Source organism: Delphinus delphis, chromosome 9 (genome assembly GCF_949987515.2).
Source record: "Delphinus delphis chromosome 9, mDelDel1.2, whole genome shotgun sequence".
Taxonomy (NCBI): Eukaryota; Metazoa; Chordata; class Mammalia; order Artiodactyla; family Delphinidae; genus Delphinus; species Delphinus delphis.
Genome location: NC_082691.1, coordinates 39298648 through 39318613, shown reverse-complemented (window position 1 = coordinate 39318613; position 19966 = coordinate 39298648). Strand labels below are relative to the sequence as shown.

The following is a 19966-nucleotide window of genomic DNA, read 5'->3' as shown; positions in this document are numbered from 1 at the left end:
CATGCTAATATATTTTCCTCACAAAATTTTTTATTATTATAAAAAACAACATGGCAAAAATACAAAAGAAATGAGAGATAAATCATCCACAACTCTTAAGTCAACAAATACTAGTTAAGGAATTCCTGTGTGTATTTTATTTGCTAATATCTTTTCACCCTTATCATTTATCACTCGTAAATGTTTGTAATAATTGTAGCAATTCTTGGGAAAAAAATCTCACTCTTAAATTTTAAAAATAAATTACTGAAGTGAACACAGTCTAAAACTAAAATATATTATAACACAGCCTAAAACTAAAATATATTATTGTATTATATTGTTTATTTTCATTTGAAATGAAAATCTAAAAGACATCACATTTTTTGTGTGTTTCTGGCTGCCACTTTTAATACAGTAAATAACGAAATTTCCCAGCACATATATATTTTAATATAGTAAATGAATAAAACTGGCACCATTACTAGGCTAAATACATGTAATAGGTTTATATGTGGGGATTTTTTTTTAACATAAATCAGCTATTAATTCACACATAGGTTACTTCTTAAAAAAAAAAAGTTAATTCTTCTACTAAATATAGAATTAGTCTCTCAAGTTTCTCTGATTCTAAGGGGATGGGTTGTCCCTACTGTTATTTTATTTTGTTTAAAATTAATTTCTTAAGACTGTTTAGGTCTTATAATAAAAATTATATTATAAATTCCAACGCTGTGATGAAGGGTCTATGTTTTCAAACACAGACAAACAAAGTAATGTTTAAAATATGTTTTTCAGTTTATTAGTGGCGATCAGCTTACTGTGTGCCAACATAATGGTTTCCATTGATAATTACTGTAAAAAAGATTAAAATTTTAAATACTTGGTAAAGGCTTTTTAACCCAAATGAAGGTTTTAGCAGTGTCATGTATTACATTTGATGCTTTTCCTTTTCAAATCAACTATAAAGATATTTACGGAGAAATGGAAACTATTTCAGTATTTATTTGCATTCTTCCTTCCATCCATTGCTGACTTTCCACAATAAAGCGCCTTGATTCTAAACGAGTTGCTGCTCTTGACTTTTGAGCGTAATCATTTGAGAACACTCATGTAGGTCAATGGTACTTAGCAGTTTTTTTCATCTCAGGTCATCGTTTAAAAATGTTCACACCTAAAATTAATGTACCACTCCAAGAAAAAGACTGAAAATGGTACTTTTTAAATTCCATAGATTCGAGGCCCTTAATTTCTTCAGTACTGTCCTATAATCATCTATATCCAAAAGACTGTATTTTAAATTCTAAAGCAAATGCTAGAAAGTCATCATCCAGCAACACAGGGATGAATAATAAAGTAACTTTTTTTCTTTCAGAAAACATGACGATAGAAATATCAAGAAAAAAGTGTAATATAATTCTAGAGTTAGGGTAGGTACGACACTACTCGGTATTTTAATTTCTAGCATATTAACATAATACTTGTGTATCATTCTGCAGAGCCAGGCATACAGACAGACATAATTTGACAAGTATTTTATGATCTTGTAGCTATAATAAAATGTTTACAATTTTACAAGAATCTGATTCAAAACCTTGTAAAATCACTACCCCCGAATCACTCCCTTCCTTTTTGATATAATTTTGATTTTTTATAAAATTAATTAATTTGAATATAAAATACTTACATATTTATACTGTATATTACCTGCATAAAAACTAAAGTTAGATTGATTAATCTATTTTGGTGATATTAACTGAAAGTAGGCAGTATTATACTTATTACTACATTGCTTGGTGAACAATCAAAAGTAACTGAAGCTAAGTAATTCACACTATTTATAGACATTTTTTCAGAATCACCTGCTTTCTATAGATTGTTTTAAGTACAGTTGTAAAGTTTTGATTTTTAAGAGTTGCTTTGAAGGCATGGCAGATGTTGGTTTTGCTAATAGTGCTGGAAAGCACAGCAGGTTCAAAGTTGCAAATATGCTTAACACATATAAAAAAATAGTGTGATTTTCTATTAAACTTCGTTGTTTTCAATTGTCAGTAAACTATAGTGGAAGCCTAAAGTCCATAAATATTTGCTTCTAGACCCTCAAACTTCTTGAGTTTGTATATGCGTGTGTCCATGTGTGTTTGGGAAGGGGAACACATGTAAATGCACACTGGAAAATGTTACATATTATGGTTTTAGCATCAGTACCATGGATAAATATTGGGGTTGTTTTCCAGGGCTTAAAATTCCATTAGAATTTCACACAGTCATACACACATACACATATTCATACAATCTGGGTATGAGATGCAAGGATACAGAATTTTGGTTCCGACTTTGCCCTGGGTTTATGTATTACATTTACTCTCAACTAGAAATACACAGAAATTATAAACTGCCTAACAAAATATAAATGGTCTCTATAATGCATGATGTGAGTTTTGTCTAATACAATTTTAAAATTTCAAGAGGGCAGAAGTTACTTTAATATAGTTTTTTGGAAATACCGAAACATTAAACTATGCTATAAGTAATGAGAGATATATGTGTTAACAATATACCAATATTACACTGACTCTGTACTTTGCTTTAGTTTCTGCCAGCTCAAGATGCCCTTATAATAATATGAAATGAAATAACTGTGAACATAAATTATAGAAGACCAAATACAATATCATTCCAGGAAAAAGCTACCTTGAATTTAAATCTAGCTAAAGACCTAACAAATATTAATTAACTAAAATATTGAATTTGGCTAATTAAATTTTATTTTCAAAGAGTATACAGATATTTAACCAGAAACTATTGTTATATTTCTTTTTAGATAGCCAAGAGTTCTTTCAAAATATCCCATCAAAGAAAATGTTCATTCTAACTCCCCAGTGATTCTACCCTTGGTGATGGCTAATTGTATTTCCCGCTCAAGATGTAATCTATTAATACTTTATGTAGATGATGAAAACTTTTGTTTGTCTTTCCAGGCCTTTAATTGCCAGCTTCAACATGAAAAAATAAACGTATTTTGCTATATGGTTATTTCCCACCAAAGGAGGGTAGCACTGTTAATATAACCAATATTCTTAAGAAAGTTGTTATTAAAATAATTGAAGGGAACCAGTTCTTAGATCCCATTTTCCTTCTTTCTCCTCAACCAAAATAACATATGCCTATATGAAAATTCAATTTGCCCTATGAAACTTAGGTGCATTGGTTCAGTTGAGGCAGCATATGAAACAATCCATCACATAGGTTTCTCACTGCAGAAAGTAAAATGAACAGTAAGAGCTTCTGGTAAATGCTAAAGTGCCGCTAACCAAACTGACCTTGGATCCTCTTATCCCAGAAAAGTTATATTGATATCAAATGCTAACTCTATAAAATGATCTCATTCTAAAATTGACTTTTTTTTTTCTAATGAAGATGGAAACCTTGCTATGATTAACCTTTTAACTCTCTGTCTGAAGGGTGTTTCACTTATGGTTAGTAAAAACCATTAAAATGAGTGATACTGCTGGCAACTTTCTTGGATATTAACTAATTTGTGATGGGGCATTAGAAGTTCACCCGACCTTGGAATGTAAAAGTCAGATTTTAAGTCTGTGATAGAAGAATCCATCCCATACTAACGCTTAAGAATAACTGATACCATTGCTGCAAAAGAACATGAAATATGCGGCTCATTCATTGCCATTCATGTGGGATCTTACCTAAAGCATTATAAAGGATAGACATTTTTCAGTCTTTCAAACCAATATCTGGAATTATCTTCCAGGACTGTTAAACCAATTCCGCAAAGAAAGAAAATATGTGTAAATATTATATTAAACAAACGACAGCTTACGAAAAGACGGAACGCAGGCTGCACTATAGCTACAGAAGAAAACTCACAACCTCCTTAATTATAAAGCATCTTTTAACAATTTCATAAGGATACGGATAGGTCAGGGCTTTGATGAGTTGCCTGCAAAACTTCAGTTTCTCTGGACTGCTAAAATTTAGTTGGCAGCCTCTGCCTTCAGGCATCCGCATTCAGTAAGGTTCCCCTTTTTGCGTGGCGGCTCAAGTTATCCCCACGTAGGTCTGTGCCTCCTGCGCACACCCTCCAGTACCAGCGCTACCCGGGTTGCTGTTTGTTTCCCAGTACTTGTTTCCGATAATACTCACCTGGAGGAGAATTTTACTTTCCACTTTAAAAACTTAGATTTTCTTTTTTGTTAGCATCACATAAATACAACTACTATTAAGAATCGTCTTTCTTCAAGGGTCTGAGCATGTATTTAGTTAAAATTCTCTTACATTCCTTAAAATCCTCTGAATTCCTAGACTGTCTTCTTCCCCAAGAAAGGGAAATTTTTACCATTTGGAATAGGGTGCTATTTAAAGAACTCTGAAATCAGAATTTAAAAAAAAAAAAAAACACAACGAAAACTTTTTTCTCATATGCTCTGCCAAGTTCCATTGCAAGTTCCAACTATTGTGCAATAATTTGGAAATCCAGTTAACGATGGGAAAAATCTAGCCACTCAGTCGGGAACTTGCAATGGAAAAGTCAAGGAACGGCACCCGCACGCACGGCCAGCGGACGCTGCATCCCAGGGTGCAATCCTCTCCCCATCGCTCAGATGGAAGGTCACGCTTCGCAATCGATTTCACATACTTGTCACTTGTCCTTTTTTCTCAACGCTCTGGTAAACTAGTTTGAATCTTGGAGAGCTTAACGCAGTTGGCTGAGTGTTGCGCTCGGAGAAACACGTGCCCCCAAAATAAAAGGACCAAAGCAGCCTCGCCGAATTTGGCGGCGAGGAGCCAGGGAGGAAAGACCTGTACCATAACGCCCGCCGCCTCACTCTAGGGCGAGAATCTTCCCAGTCATCTCTCCGCCCCCTTTCGCCGAGGGTGCCCGGCGCGCCCTTACCTGAGCTATCGCTTTTCCTCTTGCCGCCACTTCTCTTCTCCGCCTCCGCGGGTGACAGCGCCTGGCGGCCGTAGTCCCCTGGCGGGCACGCGGCCCCGGTCGGGGTGCTGGAGCCCAAGCTGGAAGAGTTGGAACACAGGACCGGCGGGCTGCTTCCCAGCTCCGGGGGCCCTCCCGAGTCCGGCTGGAGGCAGAGGCTGTGCCGAGCCGCGCTTGGCGGGGAGGACATCTGCGGGAGGTGCCAGTTGGTTTGCAGAGCCTGGTGCTGCTGCTGCTGGTGGTGGTGGTGGTGATGGTGGTGGTGGTGGTGGTGCCCCCTGTGATGCTGGCTGGCAAACATGCCCTCCTCGTTGGGGTATCCCGCGATTATGCAAGACGAGGAAGAAGTGGAGAGCTCGGGATAGGACATATGGTCAGATCTTCCATGGAGGGCGAGAGAGGACTGGGAGAACGGGTGCAAGCCTTGCGCGGTGGCGTGAGGGCTGCGCAGGCAGCCAAAGAGCGGGTGTTCCATAGCATGCAAGTCTCGGGTTCCAGACAGAAGACTTCACGACGGTTCCAAACGCCGCCACCCTCTGTTACTTTTCCCTGGAAACCGTGTGACTTTTCCCCCTCCCAAAGCAATAGCCGCCCGCGTTTCAGCAGAGCTCGGATAATCCCGGTCCTGAGCCCTAGCGGCCAGTCTCCTTTACATATAAACACTCGGACCTGGAGGAGCTTCCCTCCGAGCTACTCAGATGTTAAGAGTAGGAGAGGTTGAAGCCAAAAGAAGGTGGTCCCAGAGAACTGCTTTCAAGGGGAAACGGCTCTGAGAGGTTATAAATAGAGTGTAACGTGAGCTGGGGGCTGGCTTAGGAGCCCAGTGCTGACCACATGCGAACTCCCTCCAAAACTCCGGCTCAGTCCGCGCCATGCGCTCGCAGTTCCACTTCCTATCGCCGGCTGGACGCACGCAGCGCGCCCACGCCCGCCCGCCCCTGCCAGCAGCCGGGACTGCAAGCGGCGCGCCTGGCGCCTACACCCGAGCCCCGGCGGGCAGCGGCTCCCTTTCCCACTCTGTCGGCCAGGCCGCGCCGCAGCGCCCCCCCAGCCCCAACCCCGCACCCAGTGTCCGACCTGCTCACTGCTCTCATGAAAGGTGTCTTGTCAGTGCCCCTTGGGTACTGTCACCTGCAGGAAAGCTTGGGCTGCGCCTAACTGTGGAGGAGCACGAAAGGAGCACTAGGATTAAGGGAAAAGACCAGAGCTAGTCTGGCGCGCGCTCAGATAAGTTTCTCAAACTTCACATCAATTCGTGCCCTGGGCGCAGGGGCACTCCTAGCTTTTTACAGCCGGTGTCTGTGGGTGGGTTGTTAATGGGCTGGGACGTCAGATCCGAGGATGCTGGGAAGTGACCCAAAGAAAGGGCCATTTTCGGTGCTGCAAGGAACGAGACCTGGTGGGGTGGTAGAAAGCATGGGGCGGTGACAGTTGCAGATGTCCTGACTCTGGCATCCTCACCTGCGGTGCCAGGTGGGGTCTTTTCCTCTGCTTTCCGCAAATGTCCTCCCTCCCGATTTCCTAGTCCCACTCCATTTCCTAGCCACTTGTCCACCAAGAAGAACTTTTCCTGGATCAGGAGTATTCCGAAGCGATTACGTCCCGGTCACAAGTGAAGTGTATATTGCACGCACATTTCCAGTCTTTTCCCTCAGGAGCCAGCCCACGTCCCCTTGTTTTCCTCCAGAAACCCATCTCTCTTCCGCTCAAAGATAAATCAGCTAATCGCACCCCTCCCCACCTCCCGCCATGGTTCCATTTACTGAAAAAATATTGCACTTCGGTATCCCTTAAAGTTCGGGTCTCCCTGGTTACAATCTTGCATCATAGAAAATGAATTAGAAAACTTTCCACCAGTAAATTAATGCGAGCGGCGGCTGGGCTTTGATACCGTCACATGCTTGAGGGACGACACCGTCTGCTGGGGGCCAAGTCGTTTACACAAGGTAAGCACGCCGCCCGCTCATAATGAGCTGCAGGAACAGTCGCATCATTCCTGGGACGTGTCGCATCAGGAGAATATCGGCGCTCACCTATCCCGCCCGGGACCCCAAATGTGCCACCAGCAGCGTCGCCCTGTTATTTTCATTGTCTCAGGTGTCCAGAAGACGGGGACCAGGTCTTTGAAGTTGTTAATGGGATTAATGGGTACAGCAAACTGGGCCAGACATCTGGTTTGAATTAGGAAAAAGTATTGATTAATCTTTGAGAAATGTCACCAAGGCAGAACCTTTTCCCTAGCCCCGTCCCTCAGGCTTCAGCCTGACCATCTCCCTTTCCTTTTAAGTTGTCCTGTAGAATAGTGGCTTTGCAATAAACCTTTACATCCGTGTGAAAGTTCGAATTGTTTTCCAGTGCTCAGAGGTGGGATAGGGTGGGGGTGATCAGGAATTCTGAGATTTGTAAGCGCTGCTTTCTTTAACGGAAATTGAGCCCTATTTTGAGGGAAATTAGTTTTGCAGACTTCGTTTAAAAAAAAAAAAAAAAAAAGCTAAAACTTTTGTTCACCAGCTGCTCAACTTTTCAGTCTGGGTCTGAGCTGGAACCTGCTGCAAGCGTTTGACGGTAAGGCTTTCTTTGCCGGTATGTTTTGGGAATCTAATATTGTTTTAGATTTCGAAAGGGGGTGTTCTTCACGTTGCACGCTTCTAAGGGTTTTAAGCGCTCGCAGGATGGCGTCCAGGGCTTAGATCTTAAGAATGTTTCTTCCTGCCACTCCCCACGCCCTTGGCTCTTTAAGGATAAAAAAGGAGGGGATATATTCTTCTAATATAGTCGGAATATTTTTTGAATTTTCATTGTGTTTATGGTTTCAATATGTGCTCTGATATTAAAAGTTAAAGTACAAAGAGCAGCACTAAACTTCCCAAACTCGGGTAGCTCCTCTACGGATCCTGGGTGAAAGCATTAAAGGCTTTATCCAAAGAAAAATTTAGGCAACCACCTCCATAAAGTCACCAGACATATTTATATAATACTGTCTACTAAAAGTATTGTGGAAAATGTCAGACAAGACTAATTAAAAGATACACTTGATTTGCACACATCAATAAAAAACATCCATAAAGGTCCTTTTGGTTTGCATTACAGTGGTTTAGAGGGAGAGACACGAGAAATGAATGGATTTGAATTTAACCAGTGTGTTGCAGGTAACCAGCAACTAGCAAACACACAGAAGTTTCCCTCTCCAGGAGCTGCCACTTCTCCTTGAACCTGCCTTGTGACTGTGCTGGCTTTTTTTTCTCACTGTGTCAGATGTTAACAACATGTCCAGAAATTTCTCTACAACCTGTCTCAGTCAGTCAGCTGAGTGTGGGGCTAAAAGTCTGGTGAAGAAAAATTAGAAAAGATTAGAAAAGAAAGGAGTCTCTCTGAAAGGCACACAGTTAAAAGAAAGCTAGCAGAAAAGGTCTTTTTAAATGTAGACCCAAAACATATATCAGGAAACTTGATGTCTAATAGAAAGTATAATATAAGGAAAATGTTACTTGGAAGAGAAAAAGTGTGATTCAAAGGAAAAAAATGTAAAAAAAGGAGGTCTTGATACATTCCAGAATTAAATATGACTGGTTTGTTTTCTCTGAATTTCTAAATATATACTAATTATTCCATAAAGTTTTTTTTCAGAAGTTTCATTTCTTAGAATATTTGGAAAAACATAAAATATTAACTTTTATTTTCTAGGCCATAGAGAATTTTTTTAAAATGCAATAATAACAGGAAAAATCCTAGCATTTTCTATAATAGCTACATCAATGTCTACATCTATAAAACCCAATGTTGAAAGATGCCTTTTTACCTCAAACGGCTAATTTCATGGAGAATGGTAAAAATTACCAAATTTATTAGAGAATTTCTATAGCATTCATTTTAAACTACATATAGCATAGTATTTACCATATATTTACAATATACTTGAATTTCTGTGAAAACTGTTTCATTAATAATATTTTATGCAAGATTTTGATATCAAGCAGCACATTATAACAAGAGGCTGAATATATGAAAAATGTAAGCTGCTCATCTTTTGTAGAAAACATGATCAAAATTATTTTAAACATGTGCTAAGCTCTTTAAACTTGATAAATGTGTATATCTATGATTCCTTCTGCTTAATGAAATGATATTCAGTAGTAAAGGCAGAGGTATTTTTTAATTAATATTTTAAGGGGAAAAGAACTTAAATTAAGCAAGCTGAAAAATTTATGTTTAAATTCTAAGACTCATGACGATTCTTTTAAGAGTTGCCATTCTTCTGTAAGTTTGTGACATGAGATATGATGGGAATAAAAATATTATAAATTAAAAATGATCTTTAGCTACAGATATTATACAACTTTATTTTGAATTTTACCTGCTAGATAAAATTGCCTTGGTAACATATAGTCATGATATATGAATTTAAGTACGGAAGATTATGCTGAAACCAGAATTTGTCTCTGAAAGTTTTGTTGAGAGTATAAATATTATTTCTGCTACACTTTTCCAAGAAATAAAGTCAGTTATTTTGAAATAAAGAATTTTGAAAATATATTAAAAGATGCTAAATATTCAATGGTAATTTATGTGATTTATGATGCGCTCCATTTTACAAAACTTTAGAATTGGCTTTCTCCAGGAATTATGAACTATAAAATTTAAGGAAAAATTTGGCTATTGCATGTTATTTAGTGATTCTATATATTTTATTGATTTTTTAAATAAATTACTATTTTTACATAATAATTGGTGCTTTCACAATAAAATCTGCTATCCTTCTACATATACTAGAAGATATGAATACGTATTCATTACTCTGAAAAGTATAAAATAATATTCAGCATATTTTGTTTTTCTAATTTCTCTCTCTTCCTACAATTAGATTTATGATTTCTTTTAGAAATTGGTGGTTTTCTTCAAGTGTCATATAGTAAATAATGTGCTGAAAACTAGCATGAAATATAGATTATGACTGATAATATTAAATTTATGATTTAATTAAAAATTCAAAATATATGCAATCTTTCCTAATTCCAGTTGCTTTCCACATATATTTCATGAAGTTCTAATTATATATTTTTTTGCGGGGGTGTTCAAAGTAGGAAGACAATGACTACCTCTCAAATTTCAAAAACTTCTAACTGAACTTCCTTTTGTCCACATGTCTTAAATCCAGAATTATTCAACAAAATTACTTTAAAATGATGCATATGAGGAAAAATTACATTCAATTCCTACGTCTTCATTTGCACTCAACTTGTATGTTATTTTTATTGATAAAGTATGCATCTTAAATTTTTATAGTTGAAAATTGCCTCCTTTACATATCTAAGATGTAGAGGCACACTAAAGCAAGACAGTTCCATAACGAAATGCTATTTATTACATTATATATTCTATACCATCAAACACATAAGCATTAAATTTCTATCCATATTTTATGGGAAATAAACCATTTCTCCCATGTCATAAAAAGCAATGTTATACTTTTAAGCAGATTGAATTTAGAACAAGTTCATAAATCTTGGGGAAGAAAAATTCAATCAAAACTAAACAGGGGAATTTTAGGTAAAACCTTAGTCTTCTGTTTTAAGTTTTCCAACTTGAAGAGTTTAACATGACTAATGTAATTTTGACACTACGGTAGGTTTTTCTTATGTGTTTTTATTTTTCATGCTTCATCAATTTGTAGCATGTTTTATTCTTACAGTATCTCTTTCATTGTGAGCCTGGGTTTATGATTTGTATCACTAAAAACCTCTGTGTTTTAGTTGTGCTGGTATAGCTTCCCCAAAATATTTAACTGCACACTACAATTTATATAATTCAGACTCGGCAAAGAAAGACCAGCTGCCTTTGATATCAACATTTTTGTTTATAGGGATAAAGGGAAAATTTTTTGCTTACCAAATAAAATGGAAAGTGAAGGCCAAACACAAGATGTCTTATAACAAAATATTTTTAAGAGTTTAATATTAGTATTTTGATTCAGCTCAGATTTGTAAAAGATTTTGAGAAACGATCTGGAGTAATCTTATACAAGGTAATAGACATATAAAAATGGATCAAAACAAGAATGAAAATGACTAAATGACAAATATCTGCTTATGCCTCAGTTGACCTAAGAAATTAGAAGGATGATCAAAGGACAGATTAGGTCAAGGGAAAACCAGAAGAAAGTATTTAACAGGGGGAAAGGCAGAGAAATAAGATAAGCTTAAATATGCAGAAAATAATTCTATATTTGTAATTCATAAGCCATGTACACTTATAATAATGGTAAAAGGATCCCAGGAACATGTTTTAGTTTAAGTGGAATTTTACAAATAAGTAATCAGAAAGGTTTATGTTTAAACATATATGTGGCATTTATATTTTTGACAAAAGTAATAAAAACAAAATACTGTTTGAGAAACAGTTTCAAGTAATCACATGTGCATAATGTGATATGTAGGTGCGGATGTGGTCAATGCCTAGAAATGTGCAAGCTACTGAATGTTTGAGGTTCTGAATAACTGTTGCCTTCTCGGCTTGCAAATATGTAACCTGATACTCAGTGTAGTCAATTGTTTTTCTAAATTTTATTTATTTTTAAAGGATGATTTTTGCTAAGTTGGGGTACTAGTATTTGGGAAGGGAATAGCTGGTTTTCAACAGCTTTCAGTGACTGAGGGGGATAAAGAAAAGTATTGGGCTAACTGCGTCCTAGAGCACTTCAAAGTACAAGGGAATCCCGGTAGAATAAATCACTAACCAGAACTCAGAAGGAATATCAGCTGTGAGCCCAAGGGCTCAGGATAAGGCAATTCCTCCTACCATCAGCTAACAGTTTTTGTTTTTACTAACAAGGAGACCTGTGATCAAAGTAAAGCTTTCTCCGTACTACATGAGGTATGAGTACCAGTTGAAACCTCTTCAACACAGAGTGGCTATAAAAGATACCCCCTGCTTGGCAAATTCATTCTGCATGAAACTTGCCTTATTACCTCAGAATTGCAGTTATCCCTTTTGTCAAATTTCATATTTCTAAAGACTAATTCTTGAGAGCATAAGTAACTAATGGACAGGAAAACAGTCATGATTGAAAAAGTCCAAACAATCTTGGAATACTTTACGATAAAATACAGTAAATCTTACTACTGATCTTGAAAGCAGGCTGCATGAGTAGTGGGAAACCTAACAGTTCTTTTCTTTAATCTAGAGCACCTGTAGCAATCTGCAGCAGTATTTCTGCACATACCTTATTTAAGATGACTACATGTACTGGTTTCAGTAGGTGTCTGTGAAGACATACTCAAAGTCAATTTAAATAAATTTTACCCATTATCGAATACAATAACATCTCCACTTACTGCAAACAGCTTTAAGAATATTTATATAGAGAAATAAAAATAGCTCAATTATGACTTTCTAGGATAACTGTTACTTTCTTTTTTTCATAACAAGTTACCATCTGTTGGCCAGTAGTCTCTGTCGATTGCTTATGAGATGCTTGGATTCCTCCAAGTTTTGTTCTTAGTCACCTCTTGTATCCTGCATTATGCAGTTAATGATGTGATTTGATCAGAGTAAAGAGCTGAGTAGCTTTGGATTATTAAGATCAGATTTTCCAAAGTACATGGCCTACCACCATCTAATAGACCCTGCCAAGGCAGATGGCTCAGGCCCAGGTGGCATCACTTGGAATTGTTCTTCCAGGTCCAAAGATAAGCACATGACTATGAAACCCCACAAAAATCATCACTGTTGCATGTGTGGTGACAAAGCTAAATGGGTATCTTTTAAAAAGATATAAAGAAGCACATAGAAGCTTCTACGTGCTGTAAATCTGAGGTTGTTGAATTAGATGTTGGTGTTCCTCTTTCTGTAATAACACTAAAGACGTGCCAACCCATGTGTAGTTCTGTTATGCAGATATTATTTTTCTTAAATAGCAGGTGTTAAATCATTATTATGTGGCATTTGTGACCAAATATAACCTAGTCATGGCTAAAACAAACAAAAAAAATGGGTTAGGTTCCTTGCACTGTAGTGGCAATTCCAGTGACCCAAAATTGCTAAATCTCAACTTCACCTTAACAAGTCGCATGTCATTCTCTCTCTGAACTGCATCATTGCCAATCCAGTTTCTCCAGTCAGAAGTAGGAACTCACCCTCGACAAGCCCCTCCATTCTCACCATCCGGTATGCAATCAGTCATTAGGTACAGTAGTTCCGACTATACCGCTTTAATGTTCATTAACTTTATCCTTCTCTCCATCACCAAGGCCATTACCTTACTGGGTGGCCTCACTGTTCTTAGTTGGATGACACGGGACTCTCCACTGCAATCTACTTGCCTAGAGCATCTCCAGAAGCAGGAGGGAGAATGGTTTTGAATCTTAGCTCTATCATTTTCTGACTCTGTGAGTGCATTCATTTGTTAACTCAAAAGAATATTACAATGAATAAATTCAACAATGTTTTGAGTGTGCCTAATACAATGCCTAACATAAACTTAATAAACGTGGAATAGATTTAAGTTAAATCTAGAGCTGTGCTGTTAAATACAGCCTCATGTGGTTATTGAGCATTTGAAATGTGACCAGTCTAAATTAAGATATGCTTTAAGATTAAAATGCACATCAGATTTCAAAGACTTCAAGTGAAATTAATAACCTTTTATACTGATTACATGTTAAAATGATATTTGATGGATATACTGGCCTAGATAAAGTACATTATTAAAAATCAATTTTCTTTCTTTTTCCTTCTTTTAATATAGCTACTAGGATATTTAAAATTACAAATGTGGCTTATATAATATTTCTCTTAGACAGTGCTGATCTAGAGGAGGTAATTTAACTTTTTCTCTGTTTTATTCTCTCCCTCACAAATAGGTACCAAATTACATATAGATCTGTCAGAATGATGTAAGACCTGATGTAAGAAATCTCTCTGTAAGTTGATCCTGTTGACCCCATGATTAGGAGCTTCACAATGTGGTACCACACCTGGAAATCTCCAGAACAAGACCTCAAGGAAACACAGGAAATCCCTGGAGTGGCAAAACATCCGACTTGAAGACATTCAATTATTTCTCTGTGCATCAGGAGCATCACTGTTAATTAACTATTGATATGCTTGAAAGAGTTTGTTTAGCAATAGCCCTTGCAGAAAAAAAAAGAGCCGTGTATTATTCATGATGAACTAGACAATGCTGCCACAATGAGTTAACTTCTACATCTTATTCCCTTGGCAAAAGTTTCGTTCTTAATCCTGCAAATTTTGATGCAAGATGGTTGGCTCTCCAGGCAGATACTGACCTTGTGAAATAGTCATCTCAACATGTTCCTCCATAACAAGACTCCATAGCAGGGGAAGATGGAAGTGGAGGGTCACACACCTGGTCTTATACACTTTGATGCAAAGGTGATACATGTCATTTTTACTTACAGCTTGTAGGCCAGAACAAAGCCTAATATACCTGCAAGGGGTCTGGAAAATATTCTGAAGCACATGGCTGTTTGATGAGCAGTAAATGTTTCTGCCACACCAGGCTTTGGCAGACTTCAAATTTCTTCCTAATAGGCCTAATTTACACCACTAACTGTATATCCCTTGAGTCTTCCTGGAATATTTTGTTAATGTTTTTCTAGTACAGTGTCTGGCACAAAGTATTCAATAAACATACTCAGCAGAACACTTAGATCTGTAAGTTTCACTTTATCTTTGGACTTAAGAACCCATGTAGCTGCTATATCATATCAGGAAAGTGTAACTGCAACTCTAACTGCAATGAAAATTAACAGATAAAATGCTCAGCCCAGCTTCAATTTTGTTTTGTTTTGTTTTTGATTTTTGTAGTTTTTGCTTTGTTTCTTTGTTCCAGAGCAGAAGTTCACACCTGATTGTCACTGGACTTAGAACAATAGTTGTGTCCACACACAATGGGAGTGGTTCAAATTCTTTGGGGAATTTGTCTTCAAGTATCTGAAGCCAGGTTGGGACACCAGTCTCTATGTGTAAATTAGGTTCATTCCCTTTCAGATGTTGTATTTTATTTTCGGTCAATACTGTCCATTCGGTAATGGTTCACTGCATAGACTTGAAGATGACATTTTGGGCTGTGTCTTGTATTTGTCACTAACTAGCACTTTGTGGCCAGGTTAATTAACTTTTTGGGTCTAGGTTTTCTCATTTCTAAATAAAAATGTTTATTTCTATAATTTCATGTTGACAAACTAGCAAGTCAATCTAAGTCTGGTAAGTGTGTGTGTATATCAGTGATAGATATTGTTATCATAATGATAATTTTCATTATCATCTATCCTAAAGATCTTATTCTATCTAAAAAGAAGTCCCTATAAAAAATTTTGAAGTATTTACTTATATATATTTATTCATTCCACTATTTCCCTAATTAACACTCTAATATCTTAAAACATCTTGTCTTAAGACAAGATTCCATAAATGTTTGTTGAATGAGTAAATGATATACTAACGATAAATGTAACTCTATTCTCAGCATTTTGTACATAATGATCATACATTTAGGTTACACACATTTCACTTGACTTTTTTACTTGCTTCAAAATATGATTGTAAAAACCCTCTCAGCATATAAAACCTAGAAATTGGGGTGAGTGACAAAAACTCTTCAGTATGGCCAAAAGGACTATTAAGTTCTAAGGAAGAAGCTAACTAACATTGCTTAACTATAGTACTTTGGAATAAATTTATAGTAGCATTTGGCACATTTTATTTTAGGTTTTACTGGATCTAGGCTTTGGTTTAAAGGTAACGAACATTTTTTAATAGCAGATGTTTAGTGGGATAACAAGTGGACTAATCCTACCTTCCATTCTGTTGAAATATGCAACCCCTTGAATTCCAGACAATTAAGACATTTTAACGGTGAAACAAAATACCCCCAAATAAGTAACATTGTAGAACTTAGGATTTAACATCTATGTATATAACTTATGCTTCATTTATATATTGTGTATATGAATTAAGCTAAAAGTAAGCTAATTGTTACATAGGTAATGTTCAGAACTCACTACATCATCTATGCCTGAATAATCTGAGATAGCTATATTAGATAAACATGAACCTACATTTTATTATGCCAATTAAAATTTCTATTATTTTAGAATTGAAACTCTTCCTAGTTCCAGAAAGTTTTTCTGGTGATTTACAGTAGAACTTGATATAACAAAATAATTTAACACAAAGAAAGAAAAACCTACTAGAGCAGTCATTTCAGAACCCTAATCATCAGAAGGACCCTCTTTCTTCTGTTACAAAAGAAATTCATTATAGAACCAACTATGTGAAGTTAACAGAGAGAAGCAGAATAGTTATGACAGACTCAGGTAAAGGGAATCTGGTAGCACATGCCTAGTGTTTTGCCTTCTCCTCACTTACCACAGGTTTGTGGGTAGTACCTACAAAGAAACAAAGGAGCTAGGGACACAACCTGAAAACCACTAATCTCACTAATATATACAATCCACCCAGTAAGATGGCCCCTGAAATGCCATACCTGTGTTTTCCTGGTTCATTGATTTATTTGATAGGCACACTCCTGGGGTAAATATTTGAACCACATTATTTTATTTCTGTCTTCAAGTGTTAGTCATCAGTTCCTTCAGATTTTCTATTTAAAAAAAATATAAAGTTAGATTGTCAAACTTTATGACTGTAGAAATACTTTTAGTGGAGAAAATTTTAATGTAATAACCCTATATTTATCAAGTCAAAATTAGAGAAAAAAAATCTATATGAGGAACATCTCCATAAGATCTGAACAGCGCAGTGTTACTTAACAGAATCCAGAAAAGGACCTAATCCGTACAGAATTCAGTGCCAAAAAAAACAGATTGCCAGACAGAAAGGGGGGCAAATGACAAAAACTTCTAAATTATCAAAGAAAAAATACATATGATCAAGAAATATAAAAATATTGCAAGCTACTTGTAATGAAAATGCAAGGTAAAGATGATAGCATTTTCCTTCTACCAAATTGACAAAGTTTAAGAAACAAGTTACCATGACAAGGATTTAGGAAAATAATAAATCTCATACACTACTGGTAAGAGTGTAGTTAAAACAGATTACCAAGACAAAATCAGCAGTAAATGTTAACTTTTGATTCAATAATTTCAGATGAATATATTCAAAGGAAATAATCAGATATATCAAAAAGTTTGTATATAATCAATTGTCTGAAGTGATATTCATTGTATTGAAAATGTACATCTAAAAATAAAATTGATTAAATGCTTTACGATAAATCATTATGATATAGTGCAACTATTAAAAATCATGTTCTAAGCTAATAATAATAATATAGAATTATGATATAATTCTAAGAAAAAAAGCAGGCTACAAACATATGTAAAAGATGCTCCAAAAACAACCACATCATACATCTTTGGTTTGTATATATATTTGTCATGTATATTATATATACACAAATATATGATATCAATAGATATACTCAAAATGACAGCAGTTTAATGAATGTTATCTCTGGTTGGTGAGATTAGTAGATATTTGTATTATTTCTTCACATGTTTCAAAGTTGTTTTTTAATTTTATAATGAAGCTATGTCACTTTTATAATCAAGAAAACAACATTATTATTTCTATACAATTAAAAGATGTCCTGTGAAGTAGAAAAAGTCTTTGCGGTTTGAATAAACTTTTTACATGTTAAATAGTTCCATCATGTATAGAAATAATCATCATATAATTATTGACTGACTGGCAGCTTGTGTCAAATACAGTGATTATCTTTGTTATACCTTTCCCTTAGAAACTATTGTTCCTCTTTCTAAATAACATCCATCAGTCTAAAACTGTATTATTATGCTATCTCCAATTCAGAACTACTAATCTGAATTGACTCAAATGTGAAAAGATTCAGTTGTCTGCCCGTACAGTATGGTGAAGCATATGGAGTGCACTACACCTAAGACTGAGAGTTTACACTGGCTGCATGACAGTGTCTGGAGTATAAACTAAGGTGTTGTCTTGGACAAATATAGTCCTTAATGGTTTGAGTTACTGTAAATTTGAAACCAATTCTCCCATGTGTGAAAGTAGAGATTGAGCAAGGGATTTTTTTTTTTTTTTGGCAATGGCAAGGTTCAATATTTACTGGGGGTCAGAACAGTAGAAGGTGTTCTCATATTAATGTATGACAAGGAAAAGTTCAGAGTATCACATGATGCCCTCCATTGTTTAAGAAGCACGAGATGCTACAGTGTTAAAGCAGAAGTTCACAGAGTTCCAGCATCTTGAGATTTTCACACCTACTGCAGAGCTCAAACTATTACCCTTTTCTCCCAGTTGATATCATTTTGGGAAATACATTATTTAACTAACAATGCAAAAATAGCACATTCAAATTTCTAACACATAACCAAAGAAGTTTCCTTTCCTTACTTGATAGTGAATGTACTGCACAAGAAAACACAGTTTAATATTCATGTGCAGTAAAGAAACATCCTCTTTCTCTCTCCCTTTCCCTCTCCTCTCTCTCCCTACCTCCTCCATCTCTAGTATATGACTTAGATAATGTTATTGATATCTTTAATATTAAAATACCCTTGGCATCGTCAGAGTTTAAATCAGGCTGGAAATTCATTGAAATGTAAAATTAACAACGAATCTTTTTTTAAAAATAAATTTATTTATTTATTTTTGGCTGATTTGGGTCTTTGTTGCTGTGCACAGGCTTTCTCTAGTCGCAGTGAGCGGGGGCCACTCTTCATTGCAGTGAGTGAGCTTCTCACTGCGGTGGCTTCTCTTGTTGCGGAGCATGGTCTCTAGGTTCGCGGGCTTCAGTAGTTGCGGCGTGCAGGCTCAGTAGTTGTGGCTCATGGGCTCTAGAGCGCAGGTTCAGTAGTTGTGGTGCAAGGGCTTAGTTGCTGCATGGCATGTGGGATCTTCTCGGACCAGGGCTTGAACCCATGTTCCCTGAATTGGCAAGTGGATTCTTAACCACTGAGCCACGAGGTAAGTCCCAAAATATTTCCTAATAAAAATATTTTTTCTCTGTTTTAGTCATGTTAATATGAATATTCACAGAATGAGCTACAAAATTCAGATTAGACTGATGTTAGCGTTTTTAGAAGTCTATGTTTATTACAAATGTCCACAATTGTTTCCTTAACATCATAGATTTTGACAATTATATAACTGGTAAATAAAAATAACCATGTGCCATAAAAGCAAATTACACTTTTTTTTCAAATTACACTTTTAATCAAGACATGTCAATATTGAGCAAGAATTGTTAATAAAAATAAAATGAAAACCATTTTCTATATTTATGAAGACAAGCATTACTGATTTAACTGAGAGAGAATGTACATATAAAGCATGAATATTCTACCATTATATTTAGTGAAAATGAAAACCTTCAAGTTAATTTTAATAATTTTGTTCTATAGTGGAAAAATACAGGTTAAAAATGTCAAAAATATACCTTAAAATAAAAATAAATTTCTATCATTTAAAAACATGAATCAGTGTTTACTTCAATAGGCACTAAAGGATATACAGATCCCTACGTTTGCCAGCATTTGGTTATATTGATTCTGGAAATAAGTGACAACCAGTTAGGTTTAAAAAAAAAAAATGTTACAGGGCTTCCTGGTGGCGCAGTGGTTGGGAGTCCGCCTGCCGATACAGGGAACGCGGGTTTGTGCCTCGGTCCGCGAATGTCCCACATGCCGCGGAGCGGCTGGGCCCGTGATCCATGGCCTCAGAGCCTGCGCGTCCGGAGCCTGTGCTACGCAACGGGAGAGGCCACAACGGTGAGAGGCCCGCGTACCGCAGAAAAAAAAATGTTACAGATTTTTCTTCCGCTTTATCTTTTCCCGTTGGACTTCATTTTTTATTTTAAATATGTCATATGTAAATAATTGCTCATTCTGTACTAAAACTTTGGGTTTTAATTATTAAACACTTACCCAGCTTTGCTAGAAAATTGTTAATAATGCAATAATTCAACTAAGTCAGAAATGATATAAGCCCAAAGAGCTCCAAAGAAGTGCACAT

At 36.3% G+C, this 19966-nt stretch overlaps 1 protein-coding gene across 1 annotated transcript in view; it reads right to left on the bottom strand.

Moving 5' to 3' along the window:
- The window catches only part of MEOX2 (mesenchyme homeobox 2), a 65082-nt gene extending 59509 nt beyond the window's left edge, over window positions 1-5573 (bottom strand). The window contains exon 1 of the mRNA XM_060019881.1: window positions 4895-5573. Coding sequence (XP_059875864.1) covers window positions 4895-5408 — 514 coding nt within the window. The 5' untranslated portion in view covers window positions 5409-5573. The remainder of the gene's footprint in view (window positions 1-4894) is intronic.
- Between the last annotated feature and the right edge of the window lie 14393 nt (window positions 5574-19966).